The following is an 18,802-nucleotide window of genomic DNA, read 5'->3' on the forward strand; positions in this document are numbered from 1 at the left end:
GATGTACATAATTTTAATAAAAATTAATATTAAAAGGAAAAAAATGTCCATAACAGTAAGATATGATTTTCACTTAAAAGTATGACAAGGGGAACAATTTTTAGTGGCCAGAGGATGATGGGATGGCCATCAGGATGAATTCCTGATGAGGAAAAATGGTCTTCTCATGCCCTTCAGATGTATTGTGTACATTAAGACAGTTTCTCTGGACAGAAATTTGGCAAGGCATGTCAAAATTTTAAGTGTTCGTTTATCCTATGTAGAATAGTCTAGGAATATTCTCTCATGAAATGAGGAGAAAAATACACGGGGAGAGATGACACAGGTGTTTGCATAGTTTTATTTATAATGTTGAGAAATTGGCCACAATCTATGTGTCAACCCATGGGGGACCGGTTAATGAGTTATGATATATCTATAACAGGAAATCTGCTGGCTCTTTAAAATGATTGTGCAGATCTATATTTATTGACATAGAAGTATCTCCATGACATATTGTTAAGAGAAAAAGCATGCTTCAAAAACAGTTTTATATAATGTAAACCTATTAATGTAAATATAGAGTCACATAGAATCAAGAACCATCCAGAAGAAAGATGTCCAACAGAATGGTCACCAAAGTGCTAACAGGAATGATCCATGAATGCTGATGTCTATTGGAATATTTACTCCTTTTTTATACTTGTCTATATTGACTATATTCTGCATGAACATATGTCACTTAAATGAAGAAGTCATTTTTTTGGGGGGGGGAATAACATGTTTCATTTTTTATAAAATTTTTTCTTAACATATGTTGCGTTATTTGTTTCAGAGGCACAGGTCTGCGACTCAACAGTCTTGCACACTTCACAGCGCTCACCACAGCGCATACCCTCCCCAATGTCCATCACCCAGCCACCCCCTCCCTCCCACCCCCCACCACTCCAGCAACCCTCCGTTGAAGAAGTCATTTTGATTCCGCTTCTCCTTTTTCCTTGTCTCTGAGTCGCCAAGTCTTTTTTCCCTGCAGCACATTCCTATTTATCTCTCTTCCTGTTTTATCTCACTTTTGAGCTTCAGATTCTTCTACCCGAGGGCCTTTTACAGATCTCCACTTGGATGTCCCTCAGACACACAAACTCAACCTGCCCGAACCTGAACATATTAATTTCCCCCCAACCTGCTTCCACTTCAGTTTCCCCTTCTCACTCAGCAGCTCCACATCCCGTCTATCCAATCATTCAAAACAGAAATATGGGGCACCACTCTTGACCCTAGCCTTCCACCTCCAACCCCGTACCCTCCTGCTGACCTTACGAAAGTACCTGGCCACCCACGTCTTTCCACCTCAACGGCCTCTATGCCAACCGTTTTCTTCATTCATTGAACAAATACCTACTGAGTACCTCCTGGGCGCCAGGCCCTGGGCTAAGAGCTGGCATATGATAAAGGTCAGACAGACAAGGTTCCTGTTCTCATGAATTGAGCCTTGTGTTCTAGAGAAAGTACGGATAATAAACAAGTAAGGAAAACGATGACCTAAGGTGGTAAATTCTATGAAGAAATGAAACCGAGTGTGTGGTAAAGAAGAGCCAGCACGGGGAGCGGCTGTTACCCTTTAGACTGCTTGGCAAGGGAAAGCCTCCCTCAGCCTGCGGAGAGATCCAGCGGGTGTGCAGTGTTCCCTTCTTCCCGGAGGGACTCTTGCCTTCACTCCTTTTCTCCCTTCAGACAGTGAGGGTGATCCAGGTACGAGCAAAATGATCACATTGGATCCCCTGCTCAAAACCCAAGTGGCTACCCTTGTCACTAACACGGCTCCTGTGGCCCTTTTCAGCTTCATTTCTCTCCAGAACCCCTACACACCCTCTGCTCCAGCCAAGCGGAACCTTCCTTCCCCTGAATGCTCTTCCCCCACCCCCAGACACCCTTTGGGGATGCCCTGGATTCTACTCCCTCCAGGAAGCCTTTGGGGTTAGGCCTCTGCAGTAGATCCCTTGTCCACTGAACATTGTTACCACACAGCATAGTCACTGGTGATTTATTACTTGTCTTACCCCACCCTGAATACCCCGTCTGGCACATCACACACTCAATCAATATACAGTTGACCTCTGAATGATGCAGGGACTAGGGGTGCCAGGCCCCCACACAGTCAGAAATTGGGGTATAACTTTTGATTCCCCAAGGCTTAACTACTAATAGCCTGCTGTGGACTAGAAGCCTTCCCAATAACATAAACGGCTGATCAACACATACTGTGTAGGTTATATGTATTATTACTGTGTTCCTACAATAAAGTCAGCTAGAGGAAAGAAAATGTTAAGAAAATCATAAGGCAAATGCATTTACAGTACTGCACTGTCAATAATCCATGTATACATGGACCTGTGCAGTTCGAACCCGTGTTGTTCAAGGGTCAACTGTATCTGAAAACTGCCTCCCTCCCAGCACCAGCCTCACCATTTCTCACCTCAGCTGCTGCCTCCAAATGGGTTTCCCCACTTTCAACTCTTTCCTCACAAAAATCCACCTGTTAGAAAAATCTTGCTAAAATGCCTGACAAAACCAGAACAGTCAACTCAAACTACTGGTGTCCCTGGGACGTATGTGAGGGAGGTAAGGATGTGTCAGGCTTGGAGGGCTGTGTTTAGTGATACGGAATCTATGTCACTGGGCGAGGACAAAGCTTCCGTGGCTGGAAGGGGAGGGAGGGGTTATGTCAGGCCTACTTCAAGGCAGAGAACAATGCTGGGGCAGAGGTAGGTCCTCTGGGGGAAATCAGAGGCTGAAAAGCAGGCCTCAGACAAGCAGAAGAGCACACTGCTGAATCCCCGCTATCTGCTCTCTTGCACCCCAACCTTGAGGAGTCTCAGGAGCAGATAGGGTATAGCTGGCTCGCAAGACCACAGGGGATATAGCTGGGGAGGAGAGTGGGGAATAGGGAGATGGTGTTTGTCATAAACAGGTAACACAGGGAGCTGGGCAGACTAGAGTCCCAGATCATGAGGTTGTATGTTTATTATTCATTCACTGATTTGTCCAATAAACATTTCCTGAGGCCCTGCCATATGCCAGGCTCTGTGCTGGGTTCTGGAAATACAGTAGCCCGCAAAGCAGATCGAGTGCTTGCTTTGCTGGAGCTTCCAAGGTGATGGAGGTTCTCAGAAAAACAAATATACAACTAGCCATGCTGCAGGGGGTAATAAGGATGATGAATGAAAATAAAATAGGGTAAGGTTTAGAGTCAGAGGGTGCTGTAATATACAGGGTGGTCAGTAAATTCTTACGGGGTTGGGGTGGTCAGTAACCATATCTGTTTTTCTTTTATTATCCTCAGCTCTTATAAAGTCCGTTTTAAACTAGCACTTCTCAAACTTTGATGTGCAGTCACCCAGGGGTTTGGTTAAAATGCAGATTTTAAGCCAATAGGTTTGGGGTGGGGGACTGAGACTCTGCATTTCTAATTGGCTTCCAGGTGACACCTTGGCTGTTGGTCCCTGGACCACACGGCTCTGCTATGGGGGATTAAGGGAAAAGCTGTGAGTTCCTCCTGGGGAAGAGTTAACAGGGGACCATGTCTTCTGAGGGCAGTGGGCAAGGCAGTGATGGCAGCCTTAAGGGACAGCAAACATCAGCTGCAGAAGGTGCCAGTCTTCTGCCCTTCCCAGCTTGCAGACTTCTTCATCCATAACCCGCTGTGAATGATCTGATCTGGGTCTGAAACCAGCAAGTAAGTCATGGAGTTCCCTTATAGCTTCCCCATTTTAGAGAATAGATCCCCACTGCAGAGTGTGTTACAAGATTTGTCATAACTCAGCTCTCCCTTCCTACAAGCCTTCATGAACCCTGGATTTCTGCCAGGGTCATAGTGACTATCCACGACCACCCCCCAACAATTTTTTTCACCTCAAGTGATTTGGTATTCCTGTTTCCTCCATGGAGAATTCTCATTTCCCCTCACGGCCACATGGAATCTCATCCATCCTCTGAGGTCCAGCTCACAATAGCCATGCCACACCCCCAGCCTCCAAACAGCCTTGCCCACCCTCCCTGTCAGAAGCAATTCCTTGCTCCTAGAAATCCTACAAAACTTCACTCAAACCTCTTTGGGGACAGTAATCTCTTCCTACCCTCTGTGAGTTATTTTATCCTTGTTATACTTTCTTCCCAGGATGTGAACTCCCGGAGTATACCTCTAACTGCCCCTTTACCCACGAGTAGCACAGTTCCTAGTATGTGATCATGGCCTACGAATCGTCTATAAATGAAAAATATTAATGACTTGGATTTGAAATCACCAAAGGGCATTGGGGGGAGAGTCTGGGAGGAGGAAAGTGCTAGCCCAGAGGTTCTCAAAGCTTGAGCATCAGCACCTCCTGGTAACTAGTCAGACTTGCAAATAGATAGTCAGGCACTATCCCTGATGTCAGGAATTAGAAACCCTGGCTGGGGGCAGAGCCCCACTGTCTACCTGCTTTTTAACTAGCCTTCAGAATGATTGTGATGCACGCTGCCCTCTGAGAACTGTAAAGTCAAGCCTGATGTACACCCAGCACCCTTCAGCTGTCCTCTTCTAATGCCCACGGCCTTCACCTGGGCCCTGGGGCTTCTGCCAGGGAGCAAGGAGAGAGGGGCAGCCAGTACGGAGGACAGGGAATGGACAGGGATGAGTCGGTAAGAGTCCTTCAGGAGGACACGTGGGGGAGGGAAGCTGGAAGAAGGAAGGGGTAGGGGAGAAGAAAGGGGAGAAGGAGCAGAAGAGGGAGAGGGAAAGAGGGAAATGGAGAGGGGTTCGTCTTCCCTGGGGTAGGGTAGGCTGAGGCGAAGCAACGAGCACCTTCCAGAAAGGTCATCGCCCCTCCATCCTGCGCCAGGGCGGGGGACTCGGAGGCCCGTCCGTGCGGCCACCCAGCCCCCGCGTGAGCCTCGGGACTCTAGCCCCGTGTCCCCCGGCCTGCGCCCCGCGCCCGGTACCTGCTTGTGCTGGGGAGGCGCCTCCAGCACCGGCGCCGCCTTGCGCACCGCGGCCCCCGCGGCCATGCCTCCGCCGCGGCGCCAGCCCTCGGCCGCGCAGTCCCTCGCGCCGCGCGGGCAGGGGAGCGTCTCTGGGAGGCCCCCGGGCGGGGAGGGGGCGCCCTGCCCCGCGAGCGCCGGGGGCGAACTGTGCCTGCGGCGGCCCCGCCCCGGGTCCTGCGGTCGCGCGCGCAGACCGCCTCCGGGAGCGCCGCCCCTCCGCCCCGCGCCCGCGGCCCCGCCGCCCGCAGAGGCGGGGGCTCCGGATCCTCCTCCCTGTCACTGCCCCGAGAGCCTTTGGGGATCTTTCCCTCTGCAGGCACGCAGTTGTCGGCCACCGTGGCGCTTACCGCGTCCTGCGCCTGGCTCCTGCCGGCGGTTTTGTCCCAGGCGGCAGGGCCGGAGAGCCGCCCAGAAGTAAGGTGGGAAGACATGTGGGGAGTACCGAGAGTGAGAAATGGAGAGGAGAGAGGGAGCGAGGGGTCGTTTTCTCTTGGCTCTTTCCTTCAGAAGCCTTTATCCGAAGACGGGAGTTCAGGTGGCCGTCCAAAACTGGGACACTGAACTTCGGTTTCATCTCCAGTTGCGTACCTGTTCCTGGGCCCAGCGCCCCTCCTTCCCTGTTGTCTGCAGTTTTAATATACTGGACAGGTCCCTGATGAAGTCTCACTTGGCCCCTCCAAAGATGACAAAGGGGAGAAACCCTGTGGGGAGAGAAGGCAGACCCTCTGGGCCTCTGTGCGGCTCTGTGCCTGCACTTCCCCTGGGAAATCACCCACAACTTGCCTTTGTCCCCTCCACCTTCAGGGGGAATTCTCCTTCCCCTCAGCTGTAGACCCAGTATGGATTTATGGCAGGGAACAGGCTGGGGCATTTGGCGAAGCCTTTAGAAATGCACTGGTAGGGAAATAGACAAAAAGGGAACACATAAGTATATAGTCTGACTTATAAAATATGGCTCACTCCCTTCCAGTTTGTGGTGACTCATAGTTTTCAACACCTGCAAGGAGCTACCAGTGGAGACTGATGAAGAGATGGACACATCCCTGCCATTGTAGAACTTATGGTCCAGCAGGGTGTAGAGACAAACATTCAGGACAATTAACTGTGGTAAGTGCCTTCCTCTTCCAAGTACTTTACTCTGTGTTAACTCATTCAGTTTTCACAACAAGGCTACCAGGTAGGTGGTGTTATTATCTCCATTTTACAGGAGGACATTGAATCACAGAGAGGTGCAGAAGTTTGTCCAAGTTTCAGAGCTGGTAGGTGGTGCAGTGGGAATGTGCCTTTTGGCTTCAAGGGTGGGCAGGAGGACTCACCCATGGTTCAAGTCAGGGGGACCAGTCAGAAAGCTATTGCTGTAGTTCCAGTTAAAGATGGCAATGGCCTTGGTGGTGTATGTGAGTATGTGCAGGGATGGGGTGGAGGAGAGATGGAGAGACGTGGATGGAGCCAAGAGATCTAGGTGATAGAATCTGTAAGACTTACTGATCCTCAAGGACGGCTCTCAGTCATGTGGCTTGAGCAGCTTGGTATTTGGGCAGAGGGTGCTGAGAGTGGGAATACTGAAAGAGCAGCAGATTTCTGGGAACAAAGATAATGAATTCATTTGGACATGTTGCCTTCCTACCTAGCTCTTGGCCTGTCTTCATGTGGCAAAGGCCATTTTTTTTTTCTCCAGTCTAGGATGTCCTCAAATTCATCTGGATTCCTCTAAGTCAGGTACCCCCCCCCCCAACACACAAATGTCGGGGTAGAAATAGAATTTCCCTATCCTATAAAATTCTGGCCTATTATTATTATATAAGTTCTGACTCCCTGATATGAGATTCTCTTCCCTGGTTGATTGACACCAGAAATGTCTACATATTTCACTGGAGACACCTGTGAGCACAAAGGGAGTCATCTTCCTTCTGATTTCAGCTCAATAGTCAGCAGGGAATAAAACTCAAAAAGTTCATTTCTTCCCCACTGTTAGTGATGGACTTGCTCTACTGTATTAAACCTGTTTCCTTTCCTGACTCATTTCCAGATATAGAACTAATACCTTGTTTCCCAGAAAGGTAACCATTGCTTTCTGGAGTGGTTTACCCAACCAAAGTTAATTACTTTGCAAATTTGTTTCCCAAATCAAATGCTTGGCAACTGAGTGTCATAAATCCTGGAATAAATCAACAGCCTTCCTGTCGTTTAGCGCTAATTTCTTTAGCATATTAGCCATAGCTCATGTATCCTCCTGTCGTGTCTTGATCTAGAGCCCTGAGATGGTTGTAATGATGTAATGAAAGAAATGAGCTAATGTCATAAAGGTGTTTGAAAAACAAGGTGGATTCAAGAATAGTTAGAAAATTAAGTAGGCTATTTGGTGCAGGAATAGAGAAATAGACCCATGGAACAGAACAGAAAGCCCCCCAAATAGACACATGGATTTACAGGAAGCTAGTTTTAGGACAGGGGAGACAAATCATCAGGGATACATGGACTATTTAGTAATTAGCTTGCCATATCAAAACAAAACAGGTGGTTTAAAAAGCAAAACTTGAAGAAGACAATTTAAATGAATATCATTATCATCTCAAGATGGTGAAAAATATATTAGACAAAACTCAAAAGGAACAAATCATAATGGAAAAGATTGGTAAATTAGTCTATGTTAAAATTTTAAACTTCTGTACAATAAAAAATTGTCATTGAAAAGAAGCAAGCCAGGACACCTGGGTGGCTCAGTCGGTTAATGGTCTGCCTTCGGCTCAGGTCATGATCCCAGGGTCCTGGGATGGAGTCCCACATCCACGCTCCTTGCTCAGCAGGGAACCTGATTCTCCCTCTGCCTCTGCTGCTCCCCCTGCTTGTGCTCATTCTGTCTCTCTCTGATAAATAATAAATAAATAAACAAATAAATAGATAAATAAATAAAATCTTAAAAAAAAAAGCAAGCCATGCACCAAGAGAATGTATTTGCCTATATCTAGCTGTCAAAGAATTAGTACTGGGAAAAACCATAACTGTTAAAAATTAATTTTTAAGAAGTGTAAATCAATAGAATTTAGGCAAGGGATATAAAGCAATTTTAAGAAATAAAATTATGAGACATTTTGTAGTTTTAAGGGAATTAGTTATTGCATTTATGTATATGTGAGTTAATCTAGAATGCACTTCACAGGAATGCCTTGTGTATGTTAAATTACTTATTGCAAAGTGGCTGCTTTCAGCCTTCCTACCCACTTCGTGACCAGCACTCATTAATGTTTCCCTTTTCTGCTGTTCTTCGCAGGACAACCCAACTGCCCTGGGCTGTTGGTGCCACCTAATGGTAGATCTTACAGAAGTCCTCTCTATTGCCTTACAAATGGTCTTTTTCAAGTTACTCCTTTTCTCTTTTCTCATGTCTTTTTCATATTTACAGATAAAATATTTATATTTGATCCTTAACCTCACTGCTAGAATGGGTGATTTTGAATGTCTCTAACCAGGTGCGGTATTGGTCACATGGAGCAGGGTGGTAGAGGAAGAGAGTCCAAACAACTGTGGGGCCTCCCCTCCTTGAAGGGGATGGCAGTAGTAGAGGCCGTCTAAATGGGGGTGGGGGTGTCAAATTAAAACCATCCAGGCGATGTTAGTATCCGAGAGAGCTTGTCTGATCTCAGAAATCAGTGTGAAACAGGCACCAAATGTTCCGCACTTCTGTGATCCTTGGGGTCAGGGGCAGACTGGGTCGTAAATGGGAGTAATCATGTCTAAAAGGAGAGGGACACGGAAGCTAAGTCCTACTGTGGCTGATGAAATGGCTGCATAGAAATACTCCGGCTAACTTTTTCAGTCATCCTCCACCCTCTACCCACCGCCCCCACGCTGGGTGCTAGGTTGGCCTTCAGGTGCAGCCGCTAGCCTCTTAGAATTGGTAGAAATCATGCAAGCTAGTCTAATTCCCAACTGCTGGGGGTCCTGACTACCATCCCATTGTTCCCTGGCCTCTCAGCCTCACTGAACAGACATTTTCATTCTCCATTCATTAAACCTACGTGTGCTTAAAGATTACCACTCAGGACAAATGAAAGATACTCAACTTTATTGTTTATTTCATTCTTTTTCTTTTTTTTTAAGACTTACTTATTTATTTGAGAGAGAGAGAGAGCAAGCACATGCACACGAGTCAGGGGAGGGGCAGAGGGAGAGAGAGGGAGAATCCCAAACAAACTCCCCACTGAGTGGGGAGCCCATGGTGGGGCTTGATCTCACCACCCATGAGATCCTGACCTGAGCCAAAATCACAAGCTGGACGCCTAACCGACTGAGCCACCCAGGCACCCCTGTTGATCTCATTCTTTAGTTATTAGTATTGTAATATTATTGACCTCTACTCTTTTTCGGGCTAAAATGTACAGAGAGTAGCTATATTATGATTACATGGAGTTTTGTGAGCTGGCGTGTGGCCCTAATCACCATTTACAACGTTGCTTCTTTGGGAAAGTGCATTTTGCCTTTCAAACCACAGCCTTCCAAATGCATATTTGGAACACAATCCATTTGTGAGCTGGGAACCCTCTGTATTAATGTCTCTTGGCCCAGGGCAGCCCCACAACCAAATGACATGTGGTTTAAGGTTCATGTTAACAGCCGGTTCATTTAAATAATGTTAGCTGGAGCTCAGTCCAGGTTCTCAGGTTTCTGGTTAAATTGGAATAGGGGAGGCAGCAGAATGACTGTGTTCAAACAGTATGTGTGGGGCGCCCCACTCGCTGTAGAGAGATGGCACGTTCCTGCTTTTCATGATTTTCCCTGTAGGTTTCAGGACTGAGCCTCTTCTGAGGGCAAGCTTTAAAGTTCTGTTGAACAATTGATCCTGAAAAAGAACTGCTTTTAAAAACCAACTATACTTCCCAGCTTGGAAGTTCAGCTAGGGTCATTCTCGTTTATTGAGTTCAGGGGCCCTCTCAGTGGGAGGGAAAACCACATTTAAGTCCTTAATGGGGCTCCTTGCCCTCCCCTCCCCTTGTTTTCCTTTCCTGGTGTCTCTTTGAAGAAGTCTCATCTTTAGTAAGTTAGAAGCCAGACAGCTTGTGCCCGGCAAGCCAGTCTCTACTGCGCTAACTATAAAAAGGGTTAACATTTATGAAACGCCCACAATGTGCCAGGCACTGGCCTAGCACGCTATGTATCTGGTGTCATCTCATCCTCCGAATAAGCCCCAGTGACAGGTATCACTGTCCACGTTTTACAGTTGAAGACATTAAGTTAGGAGAAGTGAATTGCTTTATCGCTGGGTTGGGTGGGAGGCTTTACCGGGGGTGACCCCAGGAAACTCCGTCCTGGTGTGGAAGTTGTATTTGTCATTTCTAGTTGAGACCAAGGACCTGCCATCCCAGTTCCTACACCTCAGGTTAATTGCCAAGACCACAACACAACTGTGTTCTGCAAAAGTCACATTCTCGTGGAAGAAAAATACTAATGTTCCTTTGTTTCTCTTGACTTTAGATATTTGTCCTACTTGGGGGCTTGAAACAAGATCAGTCATAGAAGCAATGACAAGAGGACACAGTTATTTTTTGCTGGAGTATAAAGCCTTCCAGTGAGCACTCCTGGTTTTACTACCCTCCCTGCCCATGGTAATAGCTACAGCTTTTTAAAGGGCCTGCTAAGGCCAGCTACTTTTTTTTGTATTCAATCCTCAAACCACCCTCCAAGGTAGGTGTACTATTATTATCTTCATTCTATAATTAAGGACAAATAAGGTCACTTCTGAGCCATGACGTCTGCTTATAATGCCCCTTTCTTTTCTCATTTTAATCTGCAGAAGTCATCCCACCCCACCCCATCTAAGAGCCTGACCGGCTCTGTTCTCCCGCCAGACTCTCCCAGATCCCCAGTGGGAAGACCTTTCTTTCAACCCTATGCTCCACAGCTTTTGCATTTGCCTCTATGCCACACTGCCTTGTGTTCTACGTGCTGGTATGAGCCACCAATTGCAAATATGGGGAGAGCAGAGACTCTGTTCTAGTCATCTGTTACCCACCACTGTATCTAGCACAGTGCCTGGCCTGGGGCCAGATAGAATTGGTGGTGCGGTCACATTTCCAGGTGATGCTGCTTGTGCCCCAGGCCTCTTCCTGGCTTAGGAAGGAGAGTGAGGGCAGGTGGATTCCCTTAGCCTATTGCCTACAGATGTCCCTCCAGGAAGGCGGGGCTGTTGTTAACCGCGGCCACAGCCTTTTGCTGTCTACCCATAACAGGACCACTGAGACCTCTGCACATTAATATGGATATAAACTTAAAATACAAAAAGAGGCCTAAATTGTGCCCTTAACATAATTCCATGCAGTCCAGATGTGCATCTACTACTATTTATTTTATAATGCGTCATTGTTAATCAGAACGGGGACCCACTTTTGCCAACGCTTAGAGATGCTGAGGTGTGGTTGGGAGAAGGAAAGCAGTGTAAAGGGTAAGGCCTGAGTCTGCTCCCTTCTACCTGTTATCTTAGTCTTGTACTGAATGAACATAAATTTTCGTGTCTAGCCACATAACTGCTAAGAATATGTACCACACAAGAGAGTTGGAGATGAGTTGCTTTTTCCAATTTATTCTATAAATGCAGTAATCCTGACACTTTATATAACTAGTTGAAATAGTGCGTGCATGGAAATAAAACACATATTTACTTTATTTTAGAATATCAGCAAAATGGAATATCTGTGTTTTGGGTTGTTTGTTGTTGATTTCACTTTTTCTTTGCAATTATTCCAAGTTATCGAATGGTTATAAATAAAAATTTTGTGCTGGGCATGTTGTCTAATGACTTTTTAAAATTTAATATTTTGGGGCACCTGGGTGGCATGGTCGGCTAAGCACCTGACTCTTGGCTTTGGCTCAGGTGGTGATCTCAGGTTTGTAGGATAGAGCCCTGTGTCAGGCTCCGTGCTCAAGGCAGGGTCTACTTAAGATTCTTTCTCTCTCTCCCTCTGCCCCGCCTGCTTGTGCTCTCTTTCTCTCTCTCTCTCTCTCAAAATAAATAAGTCTTAAAAAGAGAATAAAATTTAATATTTTGGCATAAAGTTATATATGTTTAATTTGTACACTAAACACATTTTCCAAAGAAGGAAAATTTTAGAAGTCATCCTGGATACAGTAGTTAGAGGGTAATTTAGGGAATAGCTAGACTTGACTAGTTTAAGATTTTCCTGAATCTTAGAACTATCCATCAAAGTGGCCATAGTTTTGGGGATGACTTTAAGTGAACAACTCAAAGTTTTATCCTATTAGAAACATGGAGAAGTACATTGTGTGGTTTCAGTTCACTGCGAGACTTGAGCGGGGGTACTGTATTGTACTACTGGCTCTCTCTAGAGTTTTTGGGAGAGAGGGTCTTAATTTTTTTCCCTTAGTTGCTATTATGTTCATATTTGACGTATACATTTAAGGCTTTATTAATAGTGAAATGCAAATGAAAAATCTCTTGGTAATATGTCATTCAAGTGAAGAATCATCAAAGAGAATAGTCAGAGCTCGTAACTCAAGCATGAAAAGCCTGATCATTTACTGGGCTTGGGGTAGGTTAATCCTCTTTGCTTTCTAAACGGCCTGAGGACTGGTAGGGACACCAGCCCATGAAGAATACCACTGGTAAGAGGATTCATCAAAGGGAGATAAGGTCATGGAAGGTGAAGTTAAATTTGGTTTAACATGGGTTGCTTTTGAGGCATCTCTAGGCCACGCAGGCAGAGCTGTCTACAGTTAGAGACAAACTGACTCGAGAACAAAGTTAAGGTGAAAGAGAGATTTGGTGTCTGACGGTGGTGAACTCTAGAGGAGTGAGTAACCGTTTCCAGAAAGCCTGTAATGTGAGAAAAGAAGGAGGTCCAGGAATATAGTTGGCAATTAAGACAACAGGATTTATAATCAAACAAATTTGGCTTCAAGTCTCAATTATAACCCATTCATGTGTCACCTTAAGCCTTGGGACTTGAGATATAATTCACATACCATACAATTCAGCATGAATCAAAGCATATGATTCAGTGGTTTTTAGTATATTCACAAAACAATGCAACTACCACTGCTATCTAATTCCAGAACATTTTCATCCCCCCAAAAAGAAACTTGTATTCATTAGTAGTCACTCCCCATTTCCTGCTTCCTTCATCCCCTAGCAACCACTAATTTCTTTGTGTAGATTTGCTTGTTGTGAATGTTTCATATAAATGGAATCATACAATACGTGGTCTTTGTGCCTGGCTTCTTTCCCTTAGTGTAACGTTTTCGGGGTTGATCTATGTTGTACTATGTACTGGTACTTCATTCCTTATTATGACTGAATAATATTCTTTGAGATGGTTATACCACATTTTGTCCATCTCCTCATCAACTGGTGGGCTTTTGGGTTGTTTCTACTTTTTTGCCTATTATGAATAATGCTGCTATGGAAGTTCATATAAAAATATTTTTGTGGATATATGTTCTCAATTCTCTTTGAGTATATATTTAGGAATACAGCTGCTGGGTCATATGGTAACCCTATGTTGAAGATTTTGAGGCACTGCCAAACTGTTTTCCAAATTAGCTATACCATTTTACAACCCCACGAGCAATGTATGAGGGTTCTGGTTTTTCCACATCCTTACCGACAGTTGTCATTATCTGACTAGTTGATTGTAGCCATTCTAGTTGGTGTGAAGTGGTATCTCATTGTGATTTTGATTTATATTCCCTATAATGACTAATAATGTTGAACATCTTTTCACGTGATTATTGGCCATTTGTATATCTTCTTTGAAGAAATGTCTAGATCCTTTGCCCATTTTAAAATTGGGTCACTAGTCTTCTTATTGTTGAGTTTTAAGAGTTCTTTGTATATTCTGGATACCAGTTCTTTATCAGCTATATGATTTGCAAAGATTTCCTCCCATTCTGTGGATTTTCTTTTTATTTATTTCTTGATGGTATGCTTTGAAGCACAAAAGTCCTAAATGTATCTATTTTTTCTTTTGTATGTGTGCTTTTGGTATCATATCTAAAAAAACCATCACCTAATCTTAGGCAGTAGAGATTTACTGCTATGTTCTTTTTCCCCAAGAGTTTTATAGTTTTAGTTCTTACCTTGAGGTCTTTCATCTGTTTTGAGTTAATTTGTGTATGTGGTGTGAGGTAGAGGTCCAACTTCATTCTTTTGTATGTTGATATCTAGTTGTCCCGGCATCATTTGTTAAAAAGACTGTTCTTTCCCCATTGAATTGTTATCTTGGCCACCCTTGTCATAAATCAATTGCATAAATATAATGGTTTATTTCTGGACTCTCAATTCTATTCCTTTGATTGGTGTGTCTGTCTATCCTTGTGCTAGTACTACACTGTTCTTGATTACTGTAGCCTTGTGTTAAGTTTTGAAAATGGGAAATGAAAATCTTCCAACTTTGTTTTTATTTCCCAAGATTATCTTAGCTATTTTTAGTGCCTTGTATTTTCATAAGAATTTTAGAGTTAGCTTGTCAATTTCTGCAAAAAAGACAGCTGGAATATTGATAGGGATTGTATTGAATCTATAAACCAATTTGGGGGTAATATTGCCTTTTGTTTTAGATTTTTAATTTTTTAATTAATTTATTTGACAGAGAGAGAGACAACGAGAGAGGGAACACAAGCAGGGGGAGCAGGAGAGGGAGAAGCAGGCTTCCCGCTGAGAAGGGAGCCTGATGCAGGACTCCATCCCCGGACCCTGGGATCACGACCTGAGCTGAAGGCAGACGCTTAATGACTGAGCCACCCAGGCGCCCCAGTATTGCCATATTAATAATATTAAGTCTTCCAATTCATGAACATGGGATTTTTTTAAATTTGGTTAGTTCTTATCTTCTTTCAGTGATGTTTTGTAACTTTCAGTGTACATATCTTACACTGCATCTGTTAAATTTATTCCTAAGTATTTTATTTTTTTAATTCTAAATGGAATCATTGTCTTAATTTTATTTTTTAATTTGTTCAATGCTAGAGTATAGAAATAGTTTATTTTGTATGTTGATCTTGGATCCTGTAGTCATGTTGAACTCATTTATTAGTTCTAATAGTTTTTTAGTGGATTCCTTAGGATTTTCTATGTGCAGGATCATGTCATCTATAAATAGAGGTAGTTGCTTACTTCTTCCTTTCCAATCTGGATTCTTGTGCTCTCTCTCCCTTTCTGTCTCTCCCCTCCTCTCCCTTCCCCTCCTTCCCATTCCCTCCTTTCCTGTTTCCTTCCCTCCATTCTCGCCTCCTCCCTCCTTCACTTCCCGCCCTCCTTCACTCTTCCCCCCTCCCCCAACCATTTTTTTCCTTAGGCTTTCTCAAATGCTTTTCTGTATCTATTGATATAATCGTGTGGTTTTTGTGCTTTGTTCTATTAATATAGTGTTTTACATAGACTGATTTTCATATGTTAAACCATGCCAGCATTCCTGGGATGAGTCCCACTTGGTCATGGTGTATAATTCTTTTAATATGCTGCTGGATTGTTGAGCATTTTTGCATCTGTATTCATAAAGTATATTGGCCTGTAGTCTTATCTTGTGATTTCTTGTGTTGTCTGGTTGCAGTAATTAGGGTAATATTGGCCTCATAGAATGAATTGGGAAATGTTTCCTTCTCTTCTATTTTTTTTGGATGAATTTGTGAATGACTGATATTAATTTTTTAAATATTTGTTAGAATTCACCAGTGAAACCCTCTGGGCTGGAGCTTTTCTTTGTGGGATATTTTTTGATTAATAATTCAATCACTTTACTTGTTACAGGTCTATTTAGATTATCTATTTGCTCTTGAGTCAGCTTTGGAATTTGGTGTCTTTCTAAGAATTTACCAATTTTGTTTAGGTTGCCTAACTTGTTGGCATAAAACTGTTCATAGTATTCCCTTATGATCCTTTTTACTTCTGTGAGTTTGGTAGTAATATCCCTCTTTCATTCCTGGTTTTAGTAATTTAGATATTTTTTTATTTTGGTCAGTCTAGCTAAATTTTTGTCAGTTTTGGTGATTTTTTAAAAAAGATTTTATTTGAGAGAGAGAGAGTGTAAGAGCATGAGCAGGGGGAGGGGCAGAGGGAGAGGGAGACTCCCCACTGAGCTGAGCATGGAACCTGATGCAGGGCTCAATACCAGGACGCTGAGATCATGACCTGAGCCAAAATCAGATGCTTAACTGACTGAGCCACGCAGGTGCCCCAATTTTGGTGATCTTTTTAAACAGTCAACTTTTATTTTCTCTATTGTTTGACTATGCTCAGCTTTATCTATTTCTGCTCTAATCTGTATTTGGGCTGAGTTGGTTCTTGTTTTTTAAGACAGAAAGTTAAGTTATTGATTTGAAATCTTTCTCCTTTTTTACTGGAGCATTTACAGCTGTTTACCTCTGAGCGTTGCTTTAGCTGCGTCTATTCCTTTTTGGTACATTGAGTTTTCGTTTTCATTCACCTAAATTTCAAACACATTTAGGAAGGTGTTGTTTAACTTCCACATATTTGTGAATTTCCCAAGTTTCCTTCTGTGATTTTTTTCTAGTTCTATTCCATTATTGTTGGAGAACATACTTTGCATGATTTGGGTCCTTTTAAATGTATTGAGGCTTGTTATATAGCCTAACATATGGCCTGCCCTGGAGAATGTTCCCTGTGCACTCGTGTGTTGAGGTTAAGGATTTTAGGGCTGATCAAGGAAAGACAGGAACGTGAGATGGTAGTACTGCACAGTAATATTATAGGGCCATGTTTTGCTGGGGTTGCAGGAGAGGGGAAAGTCCTTCCCAGCAGGAGGCTAACAGGGGAAGAGGGAAAGGGAACTGCCAGGGAAGAGGGGAATGGAGAGGGGCTTATGTGTCTAGATGGTGTCATTCAGTGGCAGGATGGGGAGGATCAGAGTCAGAGAGCACCAAAGGGCAACAGGGGTTTGGGGTCTTTTATGACTACAAGGTTTGTCTTATCTATGGCTAGTGGATATTTGGTGCAGTTTTGCAGGGTATGCAAAGCACATGAGTTCTAAATGGCTAAAAATATGATGATTTTGGATATGTAAGAATTTGAGTTTGGCTTTGAGCTAATGGTACCAATTTGCTGTGAAAAAGTAAATGACATAAGGGCCAATATACAGGGTCCATCTTTGGGCCATTTATGTAACAACTTGAGAAAAATGTGTATTCTGCTGTTGTTTGGTGGGATGTTCTATAGATGTCTGTTAAGTATAGTTGGCTTTAGTGTTTTTCAAATCTAGTTCCTTCTTGACCTTCTGAGTATTTGTTCAATCTATAATTGAAAGTGGGGCATTGGGGTCTCTATTACTGTTGGATTTTCAGTTTCTCCACTTTGCCGCCTCTCTGCACATCTCTCCCACCTTCTCCTTTGCCAAGATAACTCTTTCTTGTAACATAAAAAGTTCAGGATTTATGGTGGTGGTCTAGCTCTTCTGGGCAGGGGGTAACTTTATTGGTTTGGGGGTGGTTTTCAGTTTAATTTTTCTTTTCTAGCCTTGTATCACATTAGATTATTATTATTATTATTATTTTTGCACATTCCAATCCTTTATTGGACAAGAGTTTAATGGCGTTAGGCCAGGAAATATGATAGGGACCATGCTACACTCAGAACCTCTCCCCTTTCAATTTCAGTAGCTAGTGAGTGTTAAGCTTGTGAAAAGTACTAAAGACTAAAAGAAAGTATTATGACCTCCCCATACCACCTCTTAATTTTCCTTCTTATTTTAAAAGGTGTAAGTAAGTATACAATGACCTGGTTTTCCCCTATGTTAACTATTTTAATGCTTTAAAATATATATCAAAATCAAATGCTTTTCTCCCTTTTCCGTTTTTGGAACCCCTGCTTTATTGGCATCCTGAGCACAGTGTTTTGCCCACCATGGAATTAGATACTACAAGGAAGTCTCCTTTGCTGCATAGGACCTGGGTGCCAAGCATCTGGGCCGTGACTACCACTCCCTCCTCCCATGCCCATGTGGACTTCATCAAAACCTTATGTATATCCTCTTCTACCAAATGTCTGTTCATGTCTTTTACTCATTTTCTAAGTACACTGTGATTTTTTACTGTTGAGTTTTGACAGTTCTTTATATATTCTAGATACAAATCCTTTGTTAAATATGTGGTTTGCAAGTGTTTTCTCTAATTTGTAATTTGTCATTTCATTCCATTAACAGGTTCTTTTTTCCCCTCAGCTTTACTGAGGTAGAATTGACAGAGTGTAAGATATTGAAGTGTATGATGTCATGATTTGATGTACTTTTAACAAGATCTTTTGGACAGTTAAATTTTTAAATTTTGAAGAGGCTTATTTTATCAGTTTTCCCTTTTATGGATTATGCTTTTGGTACCAAATTTAAGAACTCTTTGCCAAGTATTAGGTCTTGAAACAATAAATTTATCTTCTGTTTTTTTCTAAAAATTTTATGGTTTTATGCTTTACATTTAAGTTCATGATCTATTTTGAGTTAATTTTTGTATACAATGTGGGGTTTAGATTATTACTTTTTTGCCAGTGGGATATCCACTTGCTCTAGCACCATTTGCTGAAAATGCTATCCCTACTCCATTGTATTACATTTACATCTTTGTAAAAAATTAATTGGTCAGATTTGTATGGGTTCATTTCTGGGTTCTCTACTCTGTTTTATTGATCTATATGTCTATTCCTTCACCACCACCACACAGTCTTGATTACTATAGTATAACAGTAAGCCTTAACATTGGGAGGATGATTTCTCCCACTTTATTCTTTTTCAAAATTATTCTGGCTCTCTTAGAGCCTTTACCATTCAATGTAGATTTTAGAATA

The 18,802-nt window shown here is 43.1% G+C and overlaps 1 protein-coding gene and 1 long non-coding RNA gene across 8 annotated transcripts in view; one reads left to right on the plus strand and one right to left on the minus strand.

The window, feature by feature from the left end:
- The window catches only part of RNF175 (ring finger protein 175), a 46,858-nt gene extending 41,771 nt beyond the window's left edge, over positions 1–5,087 (minus strand). For 4 of the 6 annotated variants that reach the window (XM_027598163.2, XM_027598162.2, XM_027598161.2 and 1 more), the window contains exon 1: positions 4,960–5,087. In XM_027598163.2, the coding sequence (XP_027453964.1) occupies positions 4,960–5,025 (66 nt within the window). In that variant the 5' untranslated portion in view covers positions 5,026–5,087. Of the gene's footprint in view, positions 1–4,822; positions 4,916–4,959 lie in introns of those variants that run through there. The other 2 variants (XM_027598167.2, XM_027598165.2) reach the window with 2 other exon arrangements.
- Positions 5,088–5,286: 199 nt separating this feature from the next.
- LOC113925633 lies at positions 5,287–11,772 on the plus strand. 2 transcript variants are annotated; one of them, XR_003521004.1, is made up of 4 exons: positions 5,287–5,415; positions 5,972–6,108; positions 10,474–10,683; positions 10,793–11,772. It is a non-coding gene; the product is annotated as an uncharacterized LOC113925633 (long non-coding RNA). The 2 variants fall into 2 exon arrangements; XR_003521003.1 differs by having other exon boundaries at positions 5,292–5,420.
- The last annotated feature ends 7,030 nt before the right edge of the window (positions 11,773–18,802 follow it).

Source organism: Zalophus californianus, chromosome 2 (genome assembly GCF_009762305.2).
Source record: "Zalophus californianus isolate mZalCal1 chromosome 2, mZalCal1.pri.v2, whole genome shotgun sequence".
NCBI classification, from domain to species: domain Eukaryota; kingdom Metazoa; phylum Chordata; class Mammalia; order Carnivora; family Otariidae; genus Zalophus; species Zalophus californianus.